The sequence below is a fragment of the Agelaius tricolor genome, unplaced genomic scaffold (genome assembly GCF_023055355.1).
Source record: "Agelaius tricolor isolate 1412-34295 unplaced genomic scaffold, bAgeTri1.0.p SCAF_2, whole genome shotgun sequence".
Taxonomy (NCBI): domain Eukaryota; kingdom Metazoa; phylum Chordata; class Aves; order Passeriformes; family Icteridae; genus Agelaius; species Agelaius tricolor.
This window is the reverse complement of record NW_027269262.1, coordinates 9,596,259-9,613,829: the sequence shown is the minus strand read 5'-3', so window position 1 is coordinate 9,613,829 and position 17,571 is coordinate 9,596,259. Positions and strand designations below refer to the sequence as shown.

At 39.0% G+C, this 17,571-nt stretch overlaps 1 protein-coding gene across 1 annotated transcript; it reads right to left on the bottom strand.

Moving 5' to 3' along the window:
• Positions 1–1,271: 1,271 nt before the first annotated feature.
• Positions 1,272–11,022, bottom strand: BLOC1S5 (biogenesis of lysosomal organelles complex 1 subunit 5). The gene is made up of 5 exons (XM_071452303.1): positions 10,798–11,022; positions 9,502–9,584; positions 7,305–7,434; positions 5,588–5,646; positions 1,272–3,354 (listed from the first exon to the last, which is right to left on the bottom strand). The coding sequence occupies exons 1-5, from the start codon at positions 10,910–10,912 to the stop codon at positions 3,175–3,177; spliced, it is 567 nt and encodes a 188-aa protein (XP_071308404.1). The 5' UTR covers positions 10,913–11,022; the 3' UTR covers positions 1,272–3,174.
• Positions 11,023–17,571: the final 6,549 nt, after the last annotated feature.

Here is a 17,571-nt window from a genome sequence, read left to right as displayed (position 1 = left end):
TGCTGTATAGTTTGGCTTCTGAAAAAAAAAAAACCCACAATTTTTGAGGAAAGATCTAACAAGCCATAAATTATCAGAAAAGATGTGATGTTCCAGTTGTAACTATCTACCTTTTCTTTAAAATGCATTACCTAGTGTCACCATGGAAAGAAGCAGAGGAAGAACATACAAATCAGCACCCTCCCTCATTCCTAGGAATAAAACAATGCGGTAGGCCTTAGACATAAAACACTCCAAGAGCAGTACTTAGGTTCGTTGTTAACATAAGGCAGTTAAAAAAAACTCCAAACCCTTAAATACCTCTTCATTTCCTCAATTTGTTATTGCTCCTAAGCAGGGGTAGATTTCATGCAGCAGTTCCAAAGAAGACACCAGCTTCTTGCTATGTGTTCGTTAGAACAGAAAGACTAAGAAAATATTCCAGTGGTTACATGACACCCAACCCCACTTTCAGTTCCAAAGAACTTTTCAACAAAATAAGCAGCACTAACAGTTAAACAAAAAGTTATACACATAGTCTGGTATGAAAAGGATTGCAAAACTCACCTTTCATACTGGAAGTTAACTTAATATTGAGGACCTTTTTCAACTCCTTCATTGGAATCCAATGCAAACTTCTATCAGGCTTAAGAGGGACTAAATAAATCCTCAAGATTTTTAAAGCTATGGAATTTAGTGATGTAAAATTGCAAGTATAAGGTGAAACACTTCCTTCATGCACCAATGGCATAAAACCAACTACTAAAGCATGGATTTTTCTATCTCCCAAATAGCCGAGACTGTGAATAACAAAGTCTGGAATTTTGCAAAGAAAGTTGCACTGTGGAGAACTATTGTATTCAGACAGACCACAGTCCCACTTTGATAAAAAAATTCTGAAGACAGAAATCTTTATCAGTCGGACATACTGAGATAGTATTGGACACATCAGGTATTGGTTGAGATTTTTTTAAGCATTTGGACAGAAAAAAAGGTTTTCCTATAAATGTTGACAAGCTGCTTCAAAGATGATTAAGCTTTTCCAAGCACCTACAGCGCATCATGCAAAAAAAAAGGTGAAAGTTACTAAATGAAATTATTTCAGGAACAGATATTTTTCATTAAGTCCCCACAATGAATAACATTGGCCAAGAGGTAGACAGATTTTCAAGAAGTGTGTTTTCAAATGATCTCCAGCATAAAAGATTCTTCAGCATAAAACATCCTGAAAGAGCAAGACATTTTCAGTGCTAGTACTTATTAAGCTTTCAAAAAAATCAGGAGCACACATCCCAGGTTTTGGAAATACCATTTTATTTTCCAGTGAATATTCAAATGTAACACTTGCATCATTGTTTATCAACCATCAAATTGATGAAATACTAAAACCTACTGCTCCAGTGCACAGTTAATTAGATATCTAAATCTTAATAAAAATTATCAGTGCAAAAATAAAAATTAATTCAATATGCAGTTAAATGCATTTTGTTAGAAAGATATTTGGGCTTTGAGCACGTATACATCAAATAATCTGGTAAGAGAAACCACTTCCAGTCTGTGCTCCAAACAAAACTATTCCACACCCAGTTCTAAAGACAGGCAAGAACTAATTTTTTCTTTTTAAATGAAAAGTCTGAGCTTAGTTACAACATTCACCACGGGTTCACAAGCTGAGAAATATTACAGAAGTCACTCTCTATTCAGATAGGAGTTGTTCAAAAAAGAGGCTTTCCTATTTTTTATGTGTGGGATCCTTTTGAGACATCGATGTTTTTTCCATTCAGAACAGAGAATTAACAACATTCCAGTGTGCCCCAGTGTTGGCAAATCCTCTTTTCAGTCCAGATACACAATGATGATTGATGAAGCTGTTGGGCCCACGGTAGCAGGCAGAACAGCTTGGCAGGAATTCAGTGTTATTGAAAGAAATCTCAAATACTCCTCTACCAACTTTAATCACACTATCAACATGCTGCCAGGAATGGAGCCTTGAAACCAAGCCATAAACCTACACAAGCAACCCTTGTTGGTGTATTACTGCTGCAATACAGGTAAAGTGTAAATTCTGTTTATTTTTACCTGTTTCCATTCTACATTGGACACCAGCTAAATTATGGAAAGATATTTCCTGCACTAACGGTTAGCTTGCAGCAAATTTCATTAAGGTACTACGTCTCATTTTCCTTGGTTAATGAACTGATTGAGTTAACTTCTTCAGTTACACTGATGGTAACTGCAAGTTTGGGATAAAGGAAAGCAGTGCAGGAGAGTATTTCACATATGCTGTAAAAGTTGGTAAGAAAGAAGATCAGTACTACAGGCATTTAACCACTAATCTGCTCATTTGTTATGCTGATAAAGAAACAAAAATCTTCCCTCAATTGCTTCATAAAGTTCTGACAAGCTTATCCTAAGTAAACCAACAACATGCCAAATATTTAAGGTAAAACTGTACTAGCTACAAAGCTAATACAAAGACTGATATGCTTCTCATGATCACTTTTTTAGCTTGTTTTGGCTTTGCTTAGACCAGTAAAAGAGATGCCTGAGACATTTACAGGGAGAAAAAAGGAATCGTTGACCAAGCTTACCTTACAATTTTTTTGTTAACAGAAACCATTCAAATTGCAACTCTCCTTCATAATACTGAACATTCAACCCAAAAGTTTAAATTACAATTGGATTTAAAACTCTGTTGAGCTCTTTCACTGGTTAATCTTCAAAGTAAAATATTCCATAAGACAAGTTTATTTTCTTGAAATCTACAAGCAGAATATAGAGTTTTCCCAGTGAATTCTCAGCTAACTATGGCTGGAATCTATTAACCTACTTTTTGGGAAAGGGCTGTGGCTGCATACCAGGATAGCTGATATTACATTAGTCTCTGTTTTCCCAAATGATATGATACTCTGCCGATGGGAGAGAACTCCAGTTGGCAACTCCCTGAGCTTGATGTAGTCACACAATTTTCAGCTCCAGCTTCCAACAAACAAAGAAATACTGGCATTCCACCTGCCCTGAACCAAAAAAGCATAGATAGGCACTTAAGTTGAAAGTATACAAAACTTTTCTTCCCGTACCAAGACTGTAGAGGAAATCCTCCTTTTTTCTATCAGCTTCAGCTTTCCAAAAGAACCTCAATTCAAGTCAGAAGCAACTGAGCATGGCACAAATCCAGCATTATTGAAAAAGGTGTTAAAAAGAAGCGTATTTGGCCAGTTCCTTCTCCATCTCAGAATACTGCTCTTTGAGGCGCTCCATGGCCTTTCTGTGCTCTTCGTCCACCTCTGCACGTTTGTTCTGCTGCTCTCTCATGAACTCCTCCCAGTGAGCAATGCACTTCTCCTCACGAGCCATCATCTTGTCTGCCTGAAGCTGACAGGAGGAAAATAGGAAGCTTTTAACCATCATTTCCATAGTAAAACAGGGAGGTTAATGAGAGTTACACAATGTTAAACTATCTGGAAACTAGCACGAAGACGTATAGAAAGGAGAAACTAAAAAGAAAACATTTATTTTTGTATAGCCAATCCAAAACAACTGGTAAAATGTCTGCAATACTATCAACGTGATTGTATTAGCAATGAGCTATTTATATAAAATATTATAACAGAGATAGTAAATGTTTTGAAACTGGCAGCTAGTGTTCCTGCTTTAGCCAGCTAGCTCTCACTGTGATTAATATCTTCCTTTATAAATAAGCTATTTTTCCCCTCATATTTTCCTACTGCTTGGCTTCTGCTAAGTTTAATTCCATTCAGTATCTTATCTTGAAAAAAAAAAAGTCTAGATATCTAGAAAAAGAGATCACAGACACATCCAATGCACATGACAAAACACAGTGTAATTCTGTGGATTGCTTGGGAGCTGTATTGACGGTCTGGCCCCCTTATATTACAAGTGCAGAAGCCAAAATAAACCCAGGCAGTTGTTCTTCCATTTGCTCCATGTCCCAGCAAAACAGAGTATTAATCCTTCTTTTTCTCTCTCCTTTTCAGTGTATCAGCAATAACTGTTTCTTATGTGTGGCACTTTTGTCAACTAAAGGCACTGGGAACCCATTTATGTATTTTTATATCTCTGCTGTTCTTCAAGATCACACAGCAGGGGCTAAATACATGACTTTTTTCAGTGCAGCTTTTGATACACCTTAACAACATTGTGTCAAGATCCATTTTGTTTGCACCCAATACAGTGACATCTCCTGACAAGATACACAAGTGTACACCAACAGTTTGACAGGTACACTACTTTGTATTCAACAGGTTTTGAAACATTGAACTTTTGAAACATTTGAAACTTTTTGACACAATTACACATCACCTACCCAAACCTAGCAATGCTTTCTGTCAAAATCTCATTATTTTTTCAGAACACTTAATTTCAGAAAAGTAAGAAAAAGGTATTTCTCCTCAAGTGGCTGCACTACAATGACAACTTTTACCTATATTTTTAAAAAAGCTACCTACAAGTTACTACTCCCATTTGGAAAGTTTCAAGCCAGCAAGTTGTACTATGCAAACTTTAAGAAATGCTATGAATCCTGGATACTTATAACTACTCTTCCACTACATATTAAAAGAAAAAAAAAGAGTGGAAACATCCAGCTAATATTTTTAAAAAAGAACAGTCACCATTCTTACTAAGACTGTTCATTTTCTAAGTTATAAATTTCTTATTAAAGTTTTACTTCAAACAAACAGTAGCAGAACTGTAAGAATTTCCTCCCTCTCTATGAGTATCTACTCTAGTGTCAGACACAAGCAAACTCTGTCAGTGCTCAGACGTGTGCTGTTTGCCCAGTACCAGTGCTCAATTGCAACTGGACTGCCCATCTTCATCAGTTGCAAAAAAGGAAAGAAAAACATGACTATCAGCTTACATCCATGAATGCACAGCCTGTTTTGCTTGATAGCCATGGAAATGTCTTTGGTTTTTCCTGAACTAAATTATAATCAACAGCATTTTGCAAGTAAAGAGATAACATAGGAATACAATAAAGAAGTAGGACTGGGAATACATGAAACTAATTTAATGTATAATTTTCCAGGTTTTAGATTCAGAGCACATGTATTTCAAATAAGCAAAGTGTGTAGCCAACTGAAAAGGTTCCAATGATTCGCATGTTCCTATAATATACCTCTTCATTAAATAACCCATCCACAAGTGAAAAAAAACACTTCCTTTTCAACAAGCAATATATATAATATGGTCAATGTTCTCAGCTAACTAGGAAAGATTTACATTTCCATTCTGGTAGGTTAGTAGATGTTTTTTGTTCCACAGAAAATAAGCTTTTTTTTATATTTAAGCTTTCCCTGTATGTGACCAATGTTATAGTCTGAGCTAGGAGGAAAAATAAAGCAAAGGAAATAAAAAAATAAAATAGTTTCCATATATCAGGAGATTGTAGAAAGAGTTAGCTAGATCATTAACTTTGCAGTAAGCATTTTATAAGTGCAGAAATCACCCAAAGAGAAGGTTTACTGCCAGTATATAAGGTACAGAAAAATGTTTTTAAGTTTTGCCATACTGAAGGCAGACAAACTTGCTGTGAAGCACAAAACTCTTAGATCACAAAATAAAAATCCATCCATCTATCCTTTACCTTTCTCGCTTCACACTCCCTCTCTTGGAGTCTATGGATCATAGCATTGGCAGCTTGCACTGAAACAAGAAAATGCAGTAGATCAGTCTGCTGTTGGAAATCAAAGAAACTTGCCTGAAAGGGATTTAGAAGACGCAAGGCTGTTGCAAGGTGAAGATTATATTCCACTGTGTCACTTAACTCTGCCAAGAGTCACCTGTACTTGCAGAAAATGCTTCACACTTACAACTTTAACACTTATAAAAGTAAGCAGGCTTATTGCAGAGTTCAACCTTTGTGTGTTCTAGAAGCCAAAAGCAGGAAGGCAGTGAGGTCCTCTTCTGCCCACACTCTTAGTGTTGCTGATGAGCGCGAGTGCACTACTCAGCACTTCAGAAGACATCAAAAACTACTCTCAAGTCAGCAAGTAGAAACAGTTGATCAAACTCTAACTCTTGAGTTAGTTGAGGGGTTTTTTAATTTTTTTTCCCCATCAGCTGTGTATAGACTCCACAGGTACAACATCTTTATGCTCTTTAACATCTTTATGAGTCCATCTCTTTTCTCCCTGAGACTAAGCCTGGGAAAACTTGTCAATGGAAATAGGAACTGCATTCCTATGCACTTCCCCTCCCCCCAACACAAGAATTAAATACACTAATTTCCCAAGCAGCAACTGGATGCAGTCCTGGACAACTGGCTCAAGCTGCTGCTGCTCCAGAGGTCCCTTCCCACTTCAACCATTTTGAGACTCCATTACTGAAGATGTAGGGAGTAGCATTGAAGGTTCACCCCAGTTAGATGGTATTAGGATGCCTTGTCTGCATGACTAAATTTTAAGTTTCAATGTTTTCCTGCAATCCTTTTGGTGTGGAAAGTACCATCTACCATTTGCTATTCTGCATATGCCAGATGCCATATAAATAGGAAATTAAATGCTTATACAGGAAATTATATACTTATAGGAAATTAAATGCTTATACAACATGCCGCACAAATTGTAACAAAATCCACAGTGGCATGTTTCAACTGCATAAATTCGGCAGCTAAAGCTGTGTACCCACACTCTCTTAGAATCTCTAAGAGAAGAATCTCTCTTTTGAAAAAGCCATCCTGCTAAACGAGTAAGGGAAAAAAAAGCACATTTAAAAACTAGTATAAATTTCAAACATTATTCTAAAATCTGAGCAGTAAAGAAATATATTAATAAGGATGGAACTAAAATTAGCATGCAATTACTAATACTCCCCAATTTATGACTGAATAATAGTAATAATAATAATAATAAATTTCATAGCTATACAGCAGAAAGTTTTATTTTAAAGGATTTAAGGGAGACAGTATTATGCACTCCTGTGGGAAAATTAAGAAACTTGAAGTTCACATCACAGCATGGTTGCAACAAACCAGGAAACTGAAACTTTTGTCCATGGCTTTAGTCAATGTAGAACACTGTTTCCAAGTGAACAGGAAAAGAATGAGCTGAAATAGCTTCTACTTAAACCAACAAAAAACTCTAATGTAATCTTAACAAGAGCTGATTAGCTGGACTACCAAGTATCACAAAACGTCCCTGTTGTTTCCTTTTCAAAGTTGCACAGAAGTGAGAACAAAGCACATAAAGAATAGAAAATTACACAAGAGTGGCAATTTTTTAACAGATTATATTTTGAATCCAAATTACTTAAATTACTCCTCAAAATGATGCATCAAGAGCAATAAGAAGCAACCTGCTTACATCTCTTGAAGGTTTCACTCAAATTGTCCTGCATTGCCTGCTCACACTTTGGAAGAACACGTTCATTTGCATCAAAGATCGTATTTTTGAGATTTTCAAGTACTCGCAGCTCTCGGAGGCCACGTTTTTCCTGCCACAAAAATGAAAGAAAGTGAGTGGCTAGCAAGGAATTCCACTTCACAAATTAGAGATGGTTTCCCAGTTGATAAACTAATAGCTTTATCTCAAAGACTAGACCATTGTCTATGGAAGTGTTACTCTACTTATTTAACGACAAAGATAAAATTGCCAAAAAAAGACAGCAATGCTCCATTCTTCACATTAAAATACAAAAAGTCCTCTGAATGACTCCTCTGGCCCTTGTGAGAAAAGACAGTATCAACTATTTATACACTGTGGGGAAAAATGTCCTGTTTTGTATAGATAATTTACAGATCTCTAAAACAACAGAGAGCAACAGAGCTTGAAAGCATTTCATTTTTATAACTCAGTTGGTTACTGAGAAATAACATAATAGTGATTCTGCTTGCTTGATGTCTGACCTTCCATATTTAGTATGGCAGGAGGTGAAAACAACGCAAGTGAAATTGTTTTAACTGAAATAAAGCAATGAAATTGACTAAAAAATAATATAACGCAGCTCTTCTAGATCACTACTCATCATGATTAATTACAAGTACAGCTAGATCTTGTTTTATTGTCTAAATTTACAAAATAATCTATTTTTCTGAAGCCACGGCACTATTCCCACTCTGAATTTCATCAGCATTTTACTTTAGATAAAAACTCTACATAAACAAAAAATACTCTATCACATGAAGTGGGACAGGGATCACCACGTCTGTTTTAAAACTTCGGAAACAGAGCACAAGCAAGCAAAAGTCCTTAATTATACAGGCTCCAGATTTCCTGAATGCAAATCTCCATTCCTTGCACACTAGGTGCCAATCATTGAAAAAATAAACACATATCTCAAAGTTAGAAACAAGTGGAATTTTTGGGTGCCAGTGGTCCTAACCCCACTTAAAAGAAATTCTAGATTGCAAAAATTTAAATAATCCTCTACTTTGCTATTTTCCCCCCATAAAAGTATAAAGCAGTAACTAAATTAAAAAAAAAAAAGATCTAAGAGTTAAGAAGTTTTATTATATTAAGTTTGTCTAAGAAACAGAACAAGACTTCAGGTGAAACGAGACAAATACATGAATTATCAACCTATATATACAAGTTCTAATTTTGTCCATGAGTTTAATATTTTCCTTCCTATGGAATGACATTTAAAACTACTTACTGTATCCTATAGCTTAGTTAGGGAAAGCAGAGAAAAGAAATAACTTCTGACTCTCAAGCCCATATGATAAAGACCTGATGAGAGTTTATTTCATATCCACATTTTGCTAAACCAGCAGAGACAAAATAGACCTGCTTGAAATATAAGCTACAATCTAGGTTGTGGGGGGTGAGGGGGAAGGACACTTTAATGTCATTCAAATCAGGTCTGCATACTGGAATTTTGAGGTGTAGCTGCATTTTCAGTTACATTTTTAAATTCCACATTCTGTAAGAAAGAAAATCTATAGAGAAACAGCCTTTTGCTGGCAGAAGATTCCAATTCTCTAAACTTTTGCTGCCATCTTGTGGAAACCAAATTATACTTTCCAGGCAAAACAGGTAATCAATTTGTAATGATTTTATTGCTTTGCACAAAGTGTTCCTCTTCTCTTCCAGCAGCATAAGTTTCTCTTGTGTAATGAAAAAAAAAAAAAAAAAAGTATATATATATATATATATATAACTGTGCTAATTGAACCCAGCTAAGGCATAAAGTAGCTTCTCAAAGAGATGTAAATCCACACTGGCCAACAATACTTTCCTTGAACCAACCGGATTTCTCTAAGATGTTAGGACTACATTATTCTCTAACATGAATATTATTGACAGTCTTCTGCAGGGGAAAAAAAAAAATACAACCAAAAAAGCATATGTTCTTTTCAAAAGTTTTAAAAGAAAAAGACCTAAATTACTGCCTTGTTTGCTAAAGATGCAGACATATACTACAGGTTTGTTATTTTTGGAAAAAAAATCCATGTCAAGCCTTTTTGAAGAAAGTTATGTATCTACTATGATATCTAAAAAGATGCTAAAGCTGTTCAAAGTTTCAGACCCTGCCAGCATCCAATAAGATACAAATACTTACTTCAAATTCTTTAACAAAGTAACGTATTTCTCCCTGAATTACTGGTCGGTGATCCAGCAGTCTTGAATAGACTTCCCCAACATCTAGAAGATTAATGAAAGAGAGAATTTTAGTTTTTCTCTCACTCTCACACCAGGCAACACAACACATGCAGCACACTGTACCTTAGTGTGAGGAAAGACTATTGTTCACCAAGTACATACAAAACCAATAGAGCACCAGAACAGAATTTTCAGGGTAACCTATGTATCCAGCAAACTGCCAGCTTAGATAAAACACAACAAACCAGATTCCAAAGACACCTTTCACTATTCCCAGATGCCAAAGACACCTTTCTGGAAGGTGAATGCTCTCCTCTGCAGCTCAGCACCCTTTGTCTCAATTCCCTTTCTCCTCAGTACAGCTTCCATATCTGATTTTTACTACTGGTAAAAGACCAGAGCTAAACACTGCAGCTTAACAGAGATCCACAGACTAAGTGTGGGAGTCTTCTGCAGCAAGAGACAGGAGGAATCCTGACTACAAAGGAAAATTGTCAGCATTTTCTTGTATTCTAGGGCCAGACTTGAAATTGAGTCTTAGAAAAGAGTATTTACTATTTAAATATATGTGAAGAAACAGGCTCGCCTGTTACAAAGAAAAAGCCTGCTAAATTGAAAAGCACTCTGAGAGCATAGCAAATACTGTTTCAAGAAATATACAATGTAGTCCCAAAAAAAGACTTTAAGATGGCACTGCCATCTAAAGGATGCGTCCTCCTGCCCTATCTGATGGACCTGCCCTGTGGCTCTACTGTATCCACCCGTGTTTGTTCAACACCCTGAATCCCAGCACGTTCAAAACGGTGCAGAACGATAATTTAGAAATTCGGGAAAATCATGACTGCAGTAAATAACGCATGGGCTGAGTACGAACGGTTCAGAGCGCGGATTAACCACGACAAAACTTGGGTAAACAAGACCAAAAGTAAGAACTTCCCAGGAAACTCCATGCCCGTGGCAAGAGCCTCGGTGGCCGACTCGTCTCCCCGAAAAAAACCCACAGAGACACCCAGGTTTCCAGTTCGGAGAGACGAGAGCCAGCTAAGCCTGCCAGGTGTCGAGCTTTAAACCCCAGCACACGCCCCGCACCTCGGAGGGCTAGCGGGCGCTGGAATCCCGGAGAGAGCGGGACCGGTCCTGGGGGGTCCCGGCACACTGCGGCCGCTCCCGGGGCCCTGGGCTGTCTCTCCGCCGCTGCCGCGGGGTTACACAGCGGGCTCGGCGCCTCCGCGGGCCCGCACCGCTCCCTCCTTACCCTTGATGATGGGCTGGATCGGGGACCCGGCGGCCGGAGAGTCCCGTCTCCTATCGGCGGGCGGCGGGGCCGCCGCGCTGCCGCGGCCGGGGGACGCGGGGCCGGCCCCGCTCATGGCTCTCGGCGGCCCCGGGCAGCGCAGCCCGGGCCGCCCCGGCCCTGGCCCGGCCTCCGTCCCTTGCCGCAGCGCTTCCGCCGAGCCCGCTGCCGCGCCGTGAGCTCATCGCGGCGCGCCGGCCGCGGCGGCGGAACCGCCCCCAAGGAGCTCCGAGCGCTCCCGAACCTGCGGGCCCGGGGGCGGCTCCTGTGGGGGAAGAGACGCGCACGGGTCCGGAGAGGGGCTGGAGGGCATGGCCTGAGGAGGGCTTGAGAGAGCTGGGGGTGTTAGCGTGAGGCAGAGGAGGCTCAGGAGAGACCTTACCGCTCTCCACAAACGCCAGAAAGGAGGGTGTAACCAAGTGGAGTCAGTCGCTTCTCCCGGGTAATCAGTGACAGGACAGGAGGACATGGCCTCAGGGTGTGTCTGGGGATGTTCAGGTTGGACATCAGGAGGAATTTCCCCACAGAAAAGGTGATTAGACACTGCAATGGGCTGCCCCGAGAGGTGGTAGAGTCACCATTCCTGGAGGTGTTTGAGGAAAGATTGGACGCCAGTGGCGCTTGGTCTAGTTGGCATGGTGGTGTTTAGTCATAGGTAGAATTCGATGATCTCAGAGGTTTTTTCCAATCTAATTGATTCTCTGATTCAGTAATTATAGTACGAGACATACATTAGCCCTGTTTGCTCCTAGGTGCAGCAAACGTGAATAACAACTGCTGGACACATGGGCTACAAATAAACAAAAAACAAATGAACAAATAGAAAAGAGCAGCAGACTCTTTTTACAACTATTAAAAAAAGCAAAAAATGATGTAAAATCCCTGTACATTTCTTTTAAAATATTTTCAGAGTACAAGAGACACTCTCAGTATGAGAAAGACTTGTAGCTCTTCAGTGGAGAGCCACAAAACTGATAGGGGACTGGAGCATTTTTTACAATGAAAGGCTGAGGGAACTGGACTTGTTCAGCCCTGAGAAGAAACACCTGAGAGGGAACCTTAGCAATGTCTATCAGTATCTGAAGGGAGGGTAACAAGAGGATGGAGCCAGGCTCTTCTTGGTGCCTATTGCCAAGCAATAGGACAAGAGGCAATGGGCAGAAACTGATGCACAGGAAATTCCACCTGAATATGAGGAAGAAGTTTTTTACTGTGCAGGTGACTGAGCACTAGAACAGATTGTCCAGAGAGGTTTTGGAGTCTCCCTCCCTGGAGATACTTTAATACCTTCTGGATGCAATGGTGTACCAAGTGCTCTGGGATGACCCTGAGTGGGGAGGTTGGACCAGATGAGCCACCGTGGTCCCTTCCAACCCGACCCATCCTGTGATTCTGTGAGACCATTAGGATATTTTCAATATACTTCCCCTCCTTCTTGGTCACTTATAAATTACGGTATATTAACTTCTGTTTGTGACATTTTTCTTCCTGCTACTCAATAAACTCAATAATTTCTAGAACAGGTTGATTCTATTTAGGCCACTGCATCTAAGTTTGTTTCTTCTTTTACACATTTTTTTTTTAATCTGCAATACATACCACACTTCTCAGTATCATTGTATGGTCAATAAAGAATAAATTAGACCACAAATTCTGCTACAGCTACTGCAGCCTTCACTGTCCCGAAGGCTTCCTTCCTACCTGGAATACCAGAAAGGTGCCAGTTTAGCTGGAACAATTACTAGTTTATTAGCAGAAAACAGGACTAGTATGTATTCTTTGTTAGAAATTAGTTCTGCCCATGTTCTACTCTGCATAGCTTTTATAAATGGGAGCAATTGTGTGGCTCAGGAAAAGGGAGACTTTTTAAAAGCTATCAGAATTGACACAAAATGATTCTATTATTAAATCCTGTGCCACATCATAAAAGCTTGGAAACTGCTCATGGAAATTACTATATGGGGTTTTTTGACAATGTCTATAATCTTCTAAACTCAGGCTTAAAAATGAGTTAATTGGTTTTGTTGTAACAATCTCCCCCAAAATCAGGCCAAATATAGCTGGAACCTGTCTAAATAATAAAATGACTTCTTACATTGGGAAGTAAGTTCAATACTTCAACTAACATTATTATTAAATTTAGGATAAGTATATAATGTAAATAGTTTTTCACTCCTTCACTGTTACATAGTCTGTAAGTATTACATTAATTAGGCAATTAGTAAATATAAGAATTACTTCAAAAATAGTTCATTTGTACATTATTTATTTCCTAAAAGTGACCAGCTATTGCAACCTGTAAATTAGTATTTTTCACTTGAATCCAAAACATGTAAGCATTTGACAATCACCAGTAAATGCTAGTCATGCTCATATATTAATAATATCTGCAGGATATTCCAGCTGGCTTAATCATCACTACTAGTTTAGGCTAGAATTGGTCGGATCTTAATTTTACCCATTCCAGCTTAGCTGCCATTCTTTCATAGCCTCTCAGACAAGTTATTTGCCCCTCTAAACCCTATGCTCCAGCTTTTTATTTGTTAAGGAAATCCTGTAGTTAAGCAGCATTGTAACTACTGCATTTCTAGGAAAGAGTTTTTACATCATGACTAATGTCAGGTTCAGAATTATGGGACTGCAACAAGGGCAAATCCTGTGATAGATAGTTCCATTGGTTTCTAGGACAACTGTTCTGAAACCATTCCTCCTTTGTTTGAATAATATTATTTTTTGCTTTTTTTTTTTCTTTTTGCCTTTTTTTTTTAAAGAATATGCTATTTGTTGTATTTATGCCTGGTTTTGTTTTTTGTTCCCCTGCTTACTCTCATAGCCCAGTCGAGTTTATTTTCAAAACATATTTTAAAGAAATTAAGGAGGACTTAAAGAGGTGATGGCTATAAAAAGACAATACTTGTGGAGCCCCTAACCTGTCAGTTTGTAGAAAGTAGCCATCAAGTCACAAAAATATGGAAATAGCTATGGCTTGCAGCATGAAAATCAACATATGTAGTCATCATGTATTTTTTTGGAAGATAGGCTAAACAACCTCTGTCATTTTTGCCGTGCAATGGAACCCGCTTTCTCTTTTAGGGATCACCCTGCCACTTCCCATTAGCATTAGCAGCACTCTGAATTGCAGAATCTTCAGCTGAATGTGCCGAGTCCTGTCATTTCCCCCACAGGCTGTCTGGCGATGATAATCCACGAAAGGATTATTTCATCCAAGTGGCGGTGTCCTAGTCAAATGCCGGCAACAGGCAGGAAAACCCAAACCTGTTGAGGCAGACATCTGCCCAGATGGGAGGAATCGGAGCGACGGCCCTTAAGAGGGCGAGGCGGGGGACATACTTTGTGCCAGCAGAATAAGTCCATGGGCTGCACCCGTGATGGGAGAGCAAGACCATGATGGTGATGGCTGGAAGTTTGCGGGCTGCGATGCCGATGCTGGCCAAAGCAGGCCCCGGGCTGCGCTCTTTGGAGCAGTGCCTTGTCACATTAGCCGGGCGGCCCCTGCGTTTGATGCTCAACCTAGACAGACAGGCCTGCCAGGCAGAAACTGCTCAGGCAGATGATGCTGGGGAGGACAAAAATTATCCAGCGCAAGACTGAGAAGACAGATGACACCCAGCAGGAACAGCAAGCCAAATCTGCAGAATCCACAATGCAGCTGGCTAGCCTGGGGCCACCTGCCTCTTTGAAGAGGAATAGACATCACCTACGAGCTGTCAAATTAGATCACCAGCCTGAAAATGCTGAAAGAGATTTAGTTCTTCCAACAGAGAAGGGAAAGTTTAATGGATGAAAATCTTCCTAAAGGGGCCAAGGTAGTGTGGGAGGGGAAAGGGGAATCCTTCAGATGCAGCAACAATGAAAAATTAATCACCTCCTGCCTGCCTGCAGAGTGAGATGGGATGTGTGGTGTTCTGTGGCAGCCACGCTGGCTGTAGTCACTACCAGCGTGGAAAATAAAGGCTACGCCTGCAGGAACGTGCACAGAGCAGCAACAAGTAATGCTTGCTACAAAATCGATCCCCCTTTCCAAATCTGTGATATGTTTATGTTGCCTGGAGCTGGGCTCTGAGGTATGATACATCTCACATTCAAGACATGAAGCAGTGGGATACAAAGGCCCAGTCTGAATCTGAAAACTCTGCAAAGCAAGAGGTGCATGGTGGCATTTCCCCTTTAATTTCCTTTGCAATACAATTCCAGCACAAAGAAAATGTGTGTAATCAAAGTCAATTTTGATAAATAAATAGAAAAAAAAAATTAAGATTAGCAAGTGAGTAAGCATGTGCTCAGGTGTATGGTGAATATGAAACCTGGCATCTGCATCAGGGACAGCAGTAGCATGATCCAATTATAGATGCAAAGAAGAAATACTGCTCTTAGGGGGAAAATATTAAATGTAGCAATCCATTAAGCAGCTGCATCACTGCAATTACACTTTGAAGTTAAAGACTGTGAAACGCACCAAAGATTAAAAGAGGTGATAATATTAAAAACCAAAAGGGGAAAAAATCAAATAGGCCTACTGATCTCTCTTTCTAGCCAAAAAAAAAAAAAAAAAAAAAATCAAAGAGATAGAAAAAAATTACTTACTAGGTTCTGTATATACATACAATTGTAAAATCAATTTGTGGCCATACCAAGCAAATCTACTTGAAAAATCTACTCCCAATTTCAACATTCATGTAGCAGACAAACCATAAATCACCTGCAGAGATGCAAACAAGATGCTAGCAGATCAGAAAGAATGTGAACCCTGACTTCTGAATAGAAGAGCTTACACTGGATTTCTTAATAATGATTTTATAGTTCTATCTATTCTTTTATTTTCATCTCTCTCAGCTAATCACTTTTTAAGTACTTTGTCCTCTTCCAAATCAACATCTGTGTTTTGATCATCTATTGTTTTTTTAACCAAGCAGAAAATAAAAGATAGCTAAGTTCTACTACTCTTTCATCTGTAATGTTATTAGGGTGTATTTCACAAAGCCACTTCTAAGACACATTTTCACATAAAATAATGAATATAAAATAATGTCTTATTTGCATTGCAAAGTACATCTACATTAAACCTTACTTAAAGTGTCTCAGCTCCCTGCAAGTAACCCAGGATCCACACCCACATTGAAGGGTCCAGATTAATCTTCCATCAGCTATAATTGAAATTAATGTGTGTGTATGCGTGTGAGAGTGAAACAAAGTGAAGTTATAGAATTATCTTATCCAGATATTCCAAAGCTGTAGCACCTATTGGGAAGTCTAAGGTGCACCTCACCTTAAAAATCAGTTCCCCATTTCGAGGCCCATGTGCTTCCAAAGATTCAGCCAGTAGCACGAAATTCTTGAGAGAAGGTCTACTTTAATTTACAAATGTTTTGAAGAGGGCTGGATAGACCATAGAGAAGGAATACAAGATGGAAAAGATTAAAAATATGTGAAAATATCAGTTCTTGCAGGCAAACAGCTAAGGTGTTTGCTAGGAGATTTCATTGGTAAAAGTTACACTTTCTACACAAAGAATCTTGGGAAATTCAATAGGTGCAAACCTATTCACAGAAAGTACTTACTGTGAGTGGGCGGAATAAAGGTAACAAAAGTGGCTGGATTGGACTCTTTCCAGTGTGAACCAGAAGTGATATCTTCTAACTCATTTTCTGTGTGAAACACTGGGATACCAGCCTGAAAGGTAAAGCACTCATGACCAGGAACAGGACAGAAAGCATGTTACACATTTAAGCTATCATAAATAATTTCTTTAGTTTTGCTGCTCAAAAGCCTTCACTTTGGTTCCATTTGAATGGTCAGATCTTCTTAGTCCCCAGGTCTAAACTGGAACTATTTTTTGTTTGTTCAGTGTAATCTTTCCAAAATTCTCATTTCTGCTCAGTCTTTCCTAATCCTGTATTAAACCTGGACTTTTCTATAAATTACTCTTGCCCAGTTACAAGTCTTAGAGCAAGAAACACCCCTAGAGACTTCAGAAGTCAAACTGAACCCTAACTTAAAAGTGAAGCTACACACACAAAGACAACTAAAAATTATCAGCACATTTCTAACATATCTCATGCTATACTTGAACAGCTGTTTCAACCTGGTTGGTCTACAAGCAGTCATCTTGGCATCAAGGGGAAAAAGACAAAGTGCTAAGTGCAGGATTTCACTGAACACTTACAATTATCATATTTATTTCACTGTTGAATTCTTCTGTTGCTGAAAGGTTGTCATGCAGCACTATCTCACCATATGGCAACACACTCAAGTCCCAGGGGCACATACTTATAAGACCATAACATGTCAGGCCCCTTGAATAAATTAGAACAATTATGCAAAATAATAATACTGCAATGATGAGATACATTAACAAATGAAAGTAGTGCTGTTCATGAAATGCTGTGAAAATAAATTCCACACATCACTGTGGTCATCATCATCATCAAAATGCAAAGCAACAGAAGTAAAACATCACAGTGCCCTTCAGCAACTGGAGTTATAAGAATGGAGAAAGGGGTTGCAAGGGAGCAAAGTCTCTTTTACTAATGTTCAGTGAAAGTATAATAAAATATTACAGAAAGAGGAAGTAGCTTTAAAAGCAGCTGAACATTTACCCATGCAAACCCTTTACATAGACCATCAATGTTAATTTGAGAGCTCCCACTACACATCTCTTTTAAAATTATGAAGCATAGTTGTAGTATATGTACCTCATACAGTCTCAGACCGACT

Coding starts and splice junctions, on each gene's coding strand:
- BLOC1S5 (XM_071452303.1), bottom strand. CDS start 10,912: ATGAGCGGGGCCGGCCCCGCGTCCCCCGGCCGCGGCAGCGCGGCGGCC. Junction 9,585..10,797: donor GATCCAGCCCATCATCAAGG/GTAAGGAGGGAG, acceptor TTAATCTTCTAG/ATGTTGGGGAAGTCTATTCA. Junction 7,435..9,501: donor ACTTTGTTAAAGAATTTGAA/GTAAGTATTTGT, acceptor TTTTTGTGGCAG/GAAAAACGTGGCCTCCGAGA.